Source organism: Harmonia axyridis, chromosome 1, assembly GCF_914767665.1.
Source record: "Harmonia axyridis chromosome 1, icHarAxyr1.1, whole genome shotgun sequence".
Classification (NCBI taxonomy): Eukaryota; Metazoa; Arthropoda; class Insecta; order Coleoptera; family Coccinellidae; genus Harmonia; species Harmonia axyridis.
Genome location: NC_059501.1, coordinates 70,947,772 through 70,961,775, shown reverse-complemented (window position 1 = coordinate 70,961,775; position 14,004 = coordinate 70,947,772). Strand labels below are relative to the sequence as shown.

General features: G+C 35.8%; 1 protein-coding gene across 3 annotated transcripts in view; it reads right to left on the bottom strand.

Moving 5' to 3' along the window:
• LOC123671138 (choline O-acetyltransferase) overlaps nt 1–14,004 on the bottom strand; it is a 109,794-nt gene that overhangs the window by 12,823 nt on the left and 82,967 nt on the right. For all 3 annotated transcript variants that reach the window (XM_045604833.1, XM_045604832.1, XM_045604831.1), the window contains one exon: nt 8,291–8,482. In XM_045604833.1, coding sequence (XP_045460789.1) covers nt 8,291–8,482 — 192 coding nt within the window. The remainder of the gene's footprint in view (nt 1–8,290; nt 8,483–14,004) is intronic.

Below are 14,004 nucleotides of genomic sequence, written 5' to 3'. Positions count from 1 at the left end.
AATTCTCGTCATTTGCGAGAGGTTTCAATTCTCTGCTTTAATATGTAGAAAACTGCGGCTGAGGATCATCGAATTCTCTCATATACCTATAGTGAGGCCGTTATTAGTGAAAGAACATGACGAGATAGGTTTCAACGCTTCAAGAACGGTGATTTTGACGTCGAAGACCAGCATGACGTTGGAGGTTTTCGAAGATGCAGAATCGAAAGCATCACTTGATGAAGACTCGTGTCAAACGCAACAAGAATTGGCAGAATCATTGGGCATTACGCTACAAGCCATTTCAAAACGCCTGAAAGTCATGGGAATGATTCAGCTGCTTGCAAGGCAAAGATGGAAGTGATTTCTGCATCGCAATGTGACTGGAGACAAAAATTGGGTTCATTACGATAATCCCAAGCGTAGAATATCATGGGAATATCACGGCTATGCTTCCACGTCGACGGCCAAACCAAACATTCACGTTCCAAGGTCATGCTTAGTATTTGATGGGACCAGCTCGGCGTAGTGTATTATGAGTTAAAATCGTGTTTCACCACCTGAAGTCGAGCCTGTTAAGCCAAAAATAATTTAAGCTTAGACGCTCAGTGTTGTTGATTCCGTCAAAATTCGAATCATTTTATAGCCACAAAATTTACAAGAGTTATCGATCGATGGAACACTATATTGACTCTCCCTGTATATACACAAATGAACATTCGAATGATTATTTCACATAAACCAATTAAATTTTCTCCTAGGACGATCTGTTGTGACTGAAATATTGGGTATACTTGAATTTCCTCTTCATGTTTAAGTGATAAACATGAAATTATGCTCAAAGTTTAAAATTGTTATTATAAGTCTCCTACACTCCTACAAGTTTACTACCTCGCTTTTATAAAAAAAAATACGGCATTCGTTGAGAAATGATACCTATGACGCTTTGTTTTGGGAAAGAGCCCTCAAAAATCATCTCTTTTTGTTATTTCCAACATATGCGAAAGATTCACAAGCAATAGAACATAACATTTATACCACCTAAGAATATCTTTATATTCCATACAAAAAGTATAAGATTGACATGCTCAGTCTCTGGAAATAAATAAAATATGATCTATAAATTCCAATATTTCAAACTAACGAACAAATATTCAAACTTTCCCCTATTTCGAATATATTTAAATACACCTAAATGAATTTTAATGAAGTGAAAATCATTGAACATATGAATAAAGTTGGAGAGGGGTCACATAGATGTCGGTGGCTTCATAACAACACCGTAAATACCGAAACATTTGTCTTGAATATGGGATCGGAATAGTGTTGAAATTATCCATTGAAGATTGGGTCTCGGGTATCAGCATATATGACCTAGTTCGCTTCGATGAGAAGCAGCTTGTGCTAGAATGCTGCAGGTCGAAGAGCCCTCCGCCCTTTTTAATATCACACTGTTACCGATCCATTCAACTGGACAGGTTTAAGGGATAATACGGAACTGTATAGTAGACCCTTCAGTGTTTACGTTGTTTTGTAATTTTTTTTGAAATTTTTTTTTGTATATATTTAGTTTGTTTTTAGTTTTTTTTTTTCGTTTTTTTTTAGTTTTTTTTTTGTACATTCTTTGTGCCATTTTTTGCTTTTATGTAGCTTTAAGCAGTAGTTTTAAGGAGACGTTGCGAACTCGATTTTTGTTGCAAGGCACTTGCTGTGCGAATGATGATAGATGCTGAGGCCCGATAATGATAATCAAAAATTAAACATTTATTTATGTCGAATTGAATTACTAGGAATTATGCAAAATCTTCCTTCAATTCAAAACAAGTATTCATAGGCAATTGAAATATATACATTACTCCAATGAGGAATTATTTGAGATTTTATTAGAAAATTTTTAAAATAGAAAACGATTGTTTGATACCTCATTGGTTTCATTTTGAAATTATTCTAGTCGAAATATATACAGGGTGGCCATTTGAAAACGGAACAGACGAGATTACAGACGAAATAAAGTTTTTCGATAGAAATGCTCGGACAGGTCGATTTCTGTTTCGAGGGGGACAACTTAAGATGTAGGTTACGGACGCATAGCGCTTCAACCCTTGCTACTACAACCCTCACCCCCAAATTTTGAATAGGGAAGATGGGGTGAGTGATACCTCATTTGAAAGGTATTTTTATACTGATTTCAGCACAGTTATTGTTTTTTCATTTTATGCATTAGTTCTCGAAATATTCTTAACTAAGTATTTGAAAATGAAGTAGTGTTTTCATGGCACTTGTAGTGTTTTGTGAAAAATCGACATTTTGAGCTTCAAAACAACCATGACTGTGGCTTCCTTCCTAACTAACTAACGCATGAATATTTCGAGAACTAATGCATAAAATGAAAAAACAATTACTGTGCTGAAATCAGTATAAAAATACCTTTAAATTGAGGTATCACTCACCCCATCTTCCCTATTCAAAAATTGGGGGTGGGGGTTGTAGCAGCAAGGGTTGAAGCGCTATGCGTCCGTAACCTACATCTTAAGTTGTCCCCCTCGAAACAGAAATCGACCTGTCCGAGCATTTCTATCGAAAAACTTTATTTCGTCTGTAATCTCGTCTGTTTCGTTTTCAAATGGCCAGCCTGTATATTGATCTGGTCCTAAACAATGGTTGAATACGAAAAGTAGAAAGACCTGTATGATCGCGATGTACCGTCGTTTTGAGGAATTTCAACAATAGTTCGCAAAAATTATCTTCGGTGTTATTTCTCATGGCCGAGCTGAGGAAGATTACCAATGCTCAGTGCTTGTCATGCTCTTTTCCATAGTGAAATATCCTATGGCTTTTTGATTTGGGGGATAGCCAAACTGCCATGATGTGTTCCTGAAGCAGAAGAAAGCAGTACGCATAATTACCGCCATAAGTAGTAGGTACCTACAACCCCATGTTGGGACTATTTTCGGAAATTCGGAATTCTTACCCTCCCCATATATTTATATGTGTTGTTTGTATGTGCATGATAATTACACGAAATATCTCACTAGTTGAAACCACCCTCACTATTTCACTAGAAATCGAAATTCTCTGGAAACGCCCTGTCAGAGATTGAATATCACCAGGAAAAGTTTCAATTATTGGCGGATTCTGTTCTATAACCATTTGCCAGGTAGTTTGAGAGATGAAAAATCTTTCAAGAGAAGTCTACGAAAATACACTGATAAACAATTGCTAGGGATCACTTATAAACTTCTCTTCATTTGTATTTTTTTCAAGTTATCTCGTGAATATCTGTACATTATATGTTCTCTAAGAAAAAAGTAAGATGTTTTGAGTTGATTACATCAAAGTCTTCCTCACTTCATCGGCTCTTGTTCACAAAATCGATTATTATCTGTAGGCTATTACAGGTGGAGTGAAAAGCAATGTGGTATTTGTTATTAAATCTGTTTTTTTCTCTCGTTCAAACACTTAAGGTGACAATAATTGAAGAAATGTGAACAATATCAGCTTATCAGTCATGCCGAGAAGACGTTTGGCTGCTGTGCAACTGGACCAAATTATACGGTGGATACAGGAAGGTTTGTCCCAGCGAGAAGTGTCCCGGCGGTTGAATGTTTCGCAAAGTGTCGTGAGTCGGGCTTGGAATAGGTTCATCCAAAACGACTCAGTAGCTTATGTTCATGGGGGAGGTCAGCAGCGCAGTACAACAGCTGCCCAAGATCGTCTTTTGATCCTCAATGCTAGGAGAAATCCCACTTACCCGGCGTCGCGGCTCAATAGATCACTATGAGTTGCAACAGGAGTTCTAATTTCGAACCAGACTGTAAGACGACGACTACATGTTCGTGGTTTGAGAGCACGTAGGAGGGTACAACATCCCCGTTTGAATAGGGAACACCGGGTTCATCGACGGCAATGGGCTGAGGTGCACCGCAATTGGACACCTGAAGATTGGAGCCGATGTTTATTTACGGATGAGTCTAGATTTCGTTTGGTCAACTCCGATGGACGTATTCTTGCTTGGAGGGAAAGAGGTCGAAGGTATGCAGAACAGTTTATGGTACCCACAACAGCTTTTGGCGGAGGTTCTATATGTGTATGGGGAGGCATTTGTTTGAACCAACGCACAGAGTTGGTTGTTCTGCAGAACACCACCATGACCAGCCAGAGATATCACGATATGATTATTGAACCCATAATTGTTCCGTTTGCGGCTGCCGTGGGCGAGAATTTCATTTTAATTGACGATAATGCCCGTCCACACCGTAGACGTCTGGTTAATGAAGCGCTAGAAACTCATGCTATTGATAGGATGGACTGGCCAGCTCGCTCTCCAGATATGAATTGCACCGAACATGTCTGGTCTGAGATGTCTAGACAATTGTCAACCTTAGAACAACCGATCAATAACCTGGAGGACCTTTCTAACGCTTTACGGGATATTTGGACGAATTTGCCCCAAAATTTTATAAATCGTTTGATCGAAAGTATGCCTCGTAGGGTAGAATGCTTGAGACGAGCTCGTGGGGGACCAACTAGGTACTAGCTTAACCGAAACTTCAGCCTTCTTGTGGTTTCATCATAAAATTTTTATGTTATTCAAACACAGAATTTTGAGTGTTCCTAATAAAGTCTTTTTTTCTCTCCAACTTTCCATTTTTTCATTCTTTACTCAAGTGAACCATATAATCAACTGAAAATACTCTGATATCTGACTAAATTTATAATCTTGGAGCGAATATTTCAGAAATAAATTTAGAACAAGTAAGTGATCCCTATCAATTGTTGAGCAGTGTATTTGATCCAAGGAGTTCATTTTAGTTTTGACGAATACCTCATTTGAACGTCACGGATTAATCCAGTCCGCTCAATGTTATCATGGTGTTTGTTCTATATCTTTTATGATATGTTTTTTTATTGTGTTGTTGCATACATCATTTTTTTTAAATTACTGTTATTACTATTTTTGTATATTGACTATTAAGTATTGCTTGCTGTTTGTAATACTTTGTTAAATAAATGAAATGAAATGAAAATTTGCCCACCCTGTACATATTCATCTAAATGGTTCGACTTCTATTTATTTTTTTCGATAATTTGAGATATTTTATCAGGAATTTAGAAATGAAGGTGTGATATTTGCGGTATTTTTCAAGTTGTACCTATGTTATAAGATTCAAAGTACACAACCGTGATCTGCTAATCAGTTCAACATACATAGCCTAATAAGCATCTCCAAATTCGGGGGGACAATTTTAATCCCCTGCAAGGGGGGAAGCGCGGCGGAAGGGATTCCATCCCCTGACTCTCCAATTGACGCACACCACCCGTGTGAGTTTTGGGCAACCAAGCGCGACAATTTCTGCCTCCCCATGCCCCGAACCAGATCTTGTTAACTATGAAAATTGTTTGATCGCCGATTCGGAAAGTAAACGTTGTTGCCCCACGAAACAGGGCTTGTTAGGGGCCACGCTGTCTTGTGTGTCATTGATTTTAGAGGAACGGGATCTCTATAACCTATCCCAATATATTTGGAAGCTCAAATTATTGACATTTATTGAAGACCCATGAAGAGCTCTTATTGACTAACCCATTTCTCCCGAAGCTGGTAATAACGGGTGTTTTTTTTCGGGGTATATAACTTTAAGTTGGCATTACTGTTCAAGATGGCTACCGATTTAACAGCTTTCAAGTGATTTATTCTCAGCTTGGTTTGGAAATTCATCATAAATGGACTCACGCCTGAACAACGCTTGCAAGAAGTGCAAATTTATTTCGAAAATAATGGTTCTGTGCGGAATACGTATCGCGCACTACGTCCATTTTACTTTGTTTAGCGATGAAGCGCACTTCTGGTTGAATGGCTACGTCAACAAACAAAACTGCCACATTTGGAGTGAATCTAATCCTCAAGTGTATGTCGTTACATCCAGAAAAACTGACTGTTTGGTGCGCTTTATGGGCTGGTGGAATCATTTTGGTCCGTACTTCTTCAAAAACGATGATGGCCAGAACGTTACAGTCAATGGTGATCGGTATAGAGCCATGATTACTAATTTTTTCAATCCTGAATTGAACAACCAAGATGTCCAGGAGCTGTGGTTCCAACAAGACGGCGCAACATGTCACACAGCTCGTGCCACAATCGATTTATTGAAAGACACGTTTGGTGACCGCCTGATTTCTCGTTTTGGACCTGTGAATTGGCCTCCAAGATCTTGTGATTTAACACCGCTAGACTTCTTTCTGTGGGGCTATGTAGAGTCATTGGTTTATGCGGATATAAGCCACAAATCCTTGACCATTTGGAAGACAACATTCTCAATGTTATTGCCGATATACGGCCACAAATGTTGGAAAAAGTCATCGAAAATTGGACGTCCAAATTGGACTACATCCGAGTCAGCCGTGGCGGTCATATGCCAGAAATCATATTTAAAATGTAATGCCACAAGTTTATCTTGCGGATAAATAAAATTTATGTCAATCGAATAATCTTCGGAACAATCCATCGTTGTTCTATTGCAATTTAAAGTTCTATAGTTCTAAAAAAAACACCCTTTAGTACCGCACTGGAAAGCCACTCGTGATTGCGTTTTCAACTTCAAAATTTTTCGAAAATGTCAAAAAAATTATTTTTGGTGAGGCTTTCTCGAGCCAATTTTGAAGATGCTCCCTTTGTCTGAGGATTGCGATGTTTCATCCCGAGATCACTGACGGAACCATCAGTTTGGCACACAGTGATCTTTGCCAAATACACCATTCCCCTTCATCATCTAGTAGTGCGGTGAGTTTTAAATACCCATCGGTGCCGTTTTAGAGTATGGCGTGAAGCCCATAACGCCATCTCTCGGGTATGCACAAATTCACTACTTATTCATGAATTGTACACTAAGATATTGTTCCGATATTTTTCTTTCCACCATTTACAGTTATTGTTCCAGGAACTTGCTTATACTTTATGGTAGAGATGGAGAGAATGAGAATATACCTACATCCTAGCATTAGAAGGGAGAGAGAGTATACTTTATGGTATGGATGAAGAGAATGAGAATGAGAGAGATCTGGAACACCTAGACCCCTATATTCGGCAAAAATATAAATATCAAAATTATGGTTAGGATTAAGGGATATATTGTAATATTGTGGGTTAAAATGTAAGAGTAGCGTAAGCTGAACTTTCGCCCAATAAAGACCGATTTATCATTATTATAATTGTGCCAAAACCTTCACTATATGATATATTTTTTTATACATATATATTTTTGTCAAGAAATACAAATTCAACTGACAAAAAGTCAATCCAAGAAAAAATAAATCATCGAAAACTGTACAAATTGAGAGAACGGATAATAAATCAAATAACTGAATAAAAATAATTCGAAATTTTCGAATTTTTTAACACAATTCTAAATTTTCCCTTGTCAAAGTCTTATGGTTGAAAAAGTTCTGAATTCAAAAACTTATGACATGTATATTCATTTCACTAACTTGTATTTCAGAAAACCGTAGGCTAACTTGAAGGAAAGTCGCAATAGTTGAAGTCATAGATTTTCTCTCTTCCTCTTCTGTGAAATGAATATGCAAATCATCATTTACAATCGAATTGGTTTTTAAATTTGGTCAGTTGGAATTATAATTCAAATAATTAAGGTTTTCGCACCATGACGTCATAATTTTGTTATTTATATTCCTCATCAAGTAGACTCATTCCACCTTAATAATTTAAAAATATAAATATTTTTGAAAAGCACTCTAGAAAGTTGCATTAATTCAGCATGCATATATAAAAGCAAACAGAAAGATACACGTTTTAATAACTTTTAAAAATTGTTGAATTATTTTAATTAAATCAGGCTCATTTGTGAAACCGAGAAAAATTTGGACAAAATCTCTTGTATCTTGTAAAGAGAATTCGCTCTCAAATATTCTTTACTATGGCGAATAATGACGATCAACTATATAAATTCGTCTATGAATTCTCATTAAATTTCTTCCAGAACCCTCAGTATATTCAATAATCAATATGATTTTGATAAACAATTAATTTCAAAACTTTGTAGAAGCGTGTATCTGTCCATGATTTAAAGGCATAAGCATAAGCTACTGACCACAAATGACATTAGAAATGTCCAAAAATTAAATACAATGTTGCCATAAGAACCATTTAGAATTGTATAATTTATATTAGAAAACCCTATATTTCTATTTTTTACTTCAAACACTACCCTGAACCGAAAAGAATTCGTTGAATTCATTTTCATTAACGGCATAACAAATTCAGAATTAATTCCAAATATCTAACATCAATGGGTCTTACCCAGTTCTGTTTAATTTTTTGTTGTTCCAGAAGATAGGCCTGCAGTCGAGGACCATGTTTTTCACCGAATTCTTTCAGCAGATTCCTTAGTTTGACTTTACCCTTTTCATCCAGGAGAGGTTGCATGGTTTTTTCGTACTTTGCCAATGTTTGTTCCAGAGATGGAAGCGGCAGCTTCGGAAGTTGTGATAACTGCAAAAAATTAAAAAAAGTTAGAATTTATTGAAAGGTTCTCAAGAAGTGTTTATAGAAGCTACAACTGTTTCTGTTTCATTGATGCCACGACTACACTGCTCAGAAACATTTTAAAGTGTGTTAGAATAAGAATGGAACAATTTAAAATGGTTATAATGATAGATTTACAGAAACCTATGACCACAAATGACATAAGAAATGTCAAAAATTAAAAATGTTCAAAATTATACACAGTGTTGCCATTATAATCAGAGTTATAAAAACAAAGAAACAAAATTTTTTTGTAGGTAAAAGAATTGTAATTTTTGTTGCTGATAAAGATTCTGTTATTTAGAGTGTGGTTATTGCAATTTCAGTGCTACCATTCTCTCGGTCAACTTCATTGATGGACAAAATAAAATTCTTCCGGAGATTTAACTTTATTTTTGATCTCTATAATTAAAAAAAAAGGGAACTCAGGTAAACCCAGTTGCACTCTTGGAGTTCGCATATACCCAATGCAGTTCTGTGGTATCCAAGACGGTAATTGGCGCTCAAAATCTCCCGACCTCAAGTCAGTGTTTTCCTCATTGTTTTCCAAAATTCTTCTTGAATTCTGAAATATTCGGATGACGCTATTATATAACATTGAATTCTACAAAACGCTAGGAGGCAGGGGGGCACGGGCCCCCCATTATATTGCTAGTCCGCCCTACGATTTGATATACTAAGGCTAAAATAATTACAAGATCAGCAGAACTATAATTTTCGCGAATTAGTTCGATTTACTTTACCCCCCAAAAACAATCCGGCTCCCCCTTGGCCCTCCTGTTTCTTAAAGCTGGCGTCGCCACTGTTGATTGATGTTGGAATCGAATCATCGATTTTCTACTTCTTGGAGTTCAAAGAACTATAATTTTATGCAACATTTTATTAGGAGATTCTCTTAATCTGAAGTTTTTTATGTTTAATTTCTTATTGTTATATTTTTAAAAAACAAATTTTGTTGTAACCAAAATTCATTGATATCATTTCCATATTAGATATATTGTAACTTTCTGATAGTTATAGAGATTAATTATTGATTTGTTTCACCATTCCCTGATGATATATTACATACATAAAAATCACATTTTCGCTATTTCAATAACTATAATCATATCAATCTTTTTTATCATCAGAAAAAGTAAAATAAAATTGGATAGAAGAAACTAAAGTTTTCCTCTATTCTTAACTCACAGTGAGTTCTCATTAGTCTCTCAAACGTTCGAAAATATGTACTTTCAGTATAGAAAAAGAACCCTTCGCGTGTGCTCAAAGAACCTTGAATCACGCAAGAATACTTATTGCACAGACCTAATGAACGATTCTTATAAACGACCCTCAAAATGGGGTTTCTAAATGTGACGTTCGCATGTAACTTCCTCGGAGTTTAAGGATTTATTATTCATTGGTTTTATTCATTTCCTTCAGCTTTTTTCTCTGGAACGGATATCTTGGGTAAGTTTAATAACGAACCAAGTGTCTGATGAATGAACTAATTAGAGCATACTTTTATGAGAGTTGAAATTGACCTCATCTTGTTATTTTTAGTTCCAACTATAATTCTCCTTGCTCCTTTGAAAATGGTGTTCTATGATCTTTTGTTTTTCCATTGAACGCTTCGTTATTGTATTAAAATTATTTTACTTGTTGCTCACCCTAGCAAATATTGAAAGGTCTTCGAATATTCGTGCTGGTATGAGGAACCATCATTTGAAGAAGACTTAAAAGAGGGTTCCCAGTTATCTATAAATCGAACTTGGTTAGATTTTAGTATGTTGGATTCATAAATGAAGCACCTATTATAAAGTTAATAACCATGTAATAATAATAAATGTAAGCAAATAATATTTCTGTCCATAGCATTATGAAATTCGAATGAGTCTGAAGTGGATAAAGGGTTTTCAATTGAATTTTAAATTATTAAACACTTTTTATTAGCCTTAATACCAAATGCTTGATTTTTTCGGGCAGCGTACGAATCCCGCGTTGAAAAAACTGGTCTTCTTTTGAAGCGATCAACGAATCGATCCAATATTTTACTTCTTTATAAGACCGAAGTGACACGGCGAGGCCGTGTGAAACTGATCGAAACAAGTGATAGTCCGAGGGAGCAACGTCTGGGGAATACGGAGAGTGGGGTAGGACTTCCCATTTCAACATTTCCAAGTATGACTTGACCTCTTTTGCACCATGGGGTCGAACATTGTCATGGTATAAAATCACTTTATCATGTGTCTAGTTGTATTGCGGCCATTTGTCTTTAAATGCCCGGATCAAAAGCATTAATTGCGTTGGATAACGATCGCCTTTGATTGTTTCAGTCGGTTTTAACAATTCATAATATACTACACCGAGTTGATCCCACCAAATACTCAGCACGAACTTGGAACCGTGATTATTCGGTTTGGCAGTCGACGTGGAAGTATGCCGGGATATCCCCATGATTTTCAGCGCTTGTCATTATCGTCATGAACCCATTTTTCGTCACAATGTGATGCAGTAACCCCTTCCGTAGTTTCATTGCAAGCAGCTGTTCACAAGCCAACACATACGAAACCCAATTTGCTTGTTTCTGAATTATTCCCATGACTTTCAGGCTTTTTGAAATGGCTTGATGCGTCACTTTCAATGATCCTGCCAATTCTTGTTGCGTTTGACACGAGTCTTGGTTAAGTAATGCCTCCAATTCTGCATCTTCGAAAACCTTACCTTTTCAAACGCCATGCTGGTCTTCGACGTCAAAATCACCGTTCTTGAAGCGTTCAAACCACTGCTACATTTATTTTTTGGGAAATGGATAAAAATGTATTCATTAATGATTTATAATGAGTAAGTGACTGCATCTGAAGGTTGCTGAAAGTTTCTTTCTTGACGTATAAAGTCGAAATTTCAAGAAAAATGTTTGCATGGATTGAATTGAAATTCTCTGGGATTTTTGTGGTGATATTGAAGTGTAAAACGAATAGTCAATGTTGATGGTTTCCTCTTTATTTCAATTCAGCGCTTGATTATCCAAAAAGCCTCCGAAAGCTTTCTTTTTATCATCTTTTCAAATTAATGTAGAGGACAAAAAGAAATTTTTTCCGAAAATCCAATAGCTACATCTTGTAGAGAATTCATTCAAGATTTCAAAACATCCCTTAAATTTTCTGTGCAATCATTGATTGGTGAGATATTGATGGTTGAAGACAAAAAGGTCCTTTTCAATTCAAAGTTCGATATTTCAGAGAGAAGTGCTTGCATCGAAATTGTGAAAAAAAAGGATATTGAAGCTGAATGAACAAGTTATCCCATCCATATAGTGGTTAAGTTGGAAAAAATAATTGCCTAAAATAAAAACTGAAACAATTTCGCAGGAATTTTAGATACTAAATTCTTCAGGATTGAGCGGTACACGTTGCTTAAAAAATGTTTTCATCGTGAGATCTCTAAACTATAAACTTCCAGCTTCAAAAAGTTCCTTTTCAAATTGAGATACAACCATTGTTATCGAAAATACAGCCATTGGAAAAACCGCTAAAAATTTCTAATTTTATTTTGATCCTTCAATTTATTCCACTAGTATATGATAAAGGTGTAATATAGAAATGAGAATCTCTTTTTATTCCTGAAATATTCGTTAATATCAAAGAGAAATCTCTGAAAACTCCTTTACTAACTAGCCAGACGACCAGGCAGGATGATTCATGGCATGTTAATTGGCGCTTCACCTCTTCCTCGCGCCTCTTCTGCATCGTTGGCCCTAAAAATTGCAACCCCCAACCCTATGAATATATGGATGATTCCGAAACTGAATTAGCAGAAGTTCAGGGGGAGTTATCCCGTCAGACAGAACCGTGTTATTTTCGCTTTATGCATATCAAAGGTAACTGTAGCTCCGGATGAAAAGAAACTGCGACGCAGAGGGGAATTCCTGAACTTTTCCATTACGGGATGAAACAAGAATCTCTCCGTCCTTAACACCTACCACGTGCCGTGCGAAAATTATTTCGGTGAAGGCCGTTTTCCCTTTAGAGAAGATTGGTTTATGATTTTCTGTGATCATAGGAAAAATAAGAGCTGTTTGTTGCATTAGTTCGATGGTTGAGAATTGGACTTTTGCTCGTTGAATTGGAACTGAATTTCATTGAATTCAATGAAGAACTTCTGGAATTAGTAACATCTACTTGTTGTTTGTTTTGTTTCTTCTTTTCTTTCTTTATTTATATTTATATTATTTATGAATCTAAATAATATTTGCATCTCATGAATCCATGTTCAATATGGAATGTGCTACAAATTTTCATTCAAAAATGGGGCCGCTGTTTTTTACCTGTATAACACTGGTCTTATTCAGATATAAGTTTATACAGTTCGAAAGAGTATGATATTCGACTAGAAATACATTCTAATAGGTTTCACCATAACTAATATCGAAAAAAAAAAGAAGTCATGCAAAATTTCTTTAAAACCGTCAATATTTTCCAAGTTAGGGACAGTAGGAAATATCACCCTGAGTTACCGAAAACATAATAAAACTCTATAAAAAGTAATGTTTCTATACAGATAGCTAAATAGGAATCTAGCAGTGTGCCACCATTGCAGTAGCCTGTTTGGCTACCTATAATCATACCTACTTAGTCAACGTCTTGGTAGTACCAAACTAATTTTGAGTTAGAGTTTGTTGAAATAATAAAAGATATATTTATTATCAAGTTCAGTACATTTTACGATTGAAGACAATTATTGTCTGAAATCTGAAGAACTTTCTTGTTCCATCGAATATATTTTTTTAATTCTTTTAAATTAACTTCCATCTAAAAACTGAAAACACAAAACCGACGGAAACTGACAAGTGGAGAAAAGTCCTTGCACCTGCATTAATTTCAGAGGCAATTTATCCTTTTTTTAATTCGATATTTCTTTCTCTTCAGAAAAGCATAGGGAGACCTGCTTTCAAAATAAAAAATTCATGGATTCATGGATTTCCCTCAATAATAAATAAAAGAATTATGGTCTCACTGCAGTTACTTTCTATTCACGAATTGTAAATCATTTCCTACTTTTTTTAATGGAAAACGGTACAATTACTACTTTTAGCGACATCGCTGAAAAGGTAATCAAATTACCTATTATTTGATGATCACAATCCATATATTTCCATTTTAAAAATCAGGTAGAGGAGTGCGGTGTGTGGGGGATGAGAAATATCAAATTCAAAAAAGCACAGGCAAATTGCTTTGAAATTAAAAATCGGCGGGGCGACGATTTTCCTTAATAATTCTTCATAGAAGAATTATTGACAAGTTACGTTCCCTTTTCTGGCACGCTGAAAAAATATATATTACTGATTTATCAGTCTCAGTTCCTACTAAAATACAAATTCCACTAAAATATGAAAGATTTTCTTACTTTAAGACCCTTTTTGTTTACCTAATTTGTCTAGCAACCAGTAAACAAAACCTATCGTCTTGGCAACAGATGCCATAAATAATCCAGAGAATTGGATCGTGCAA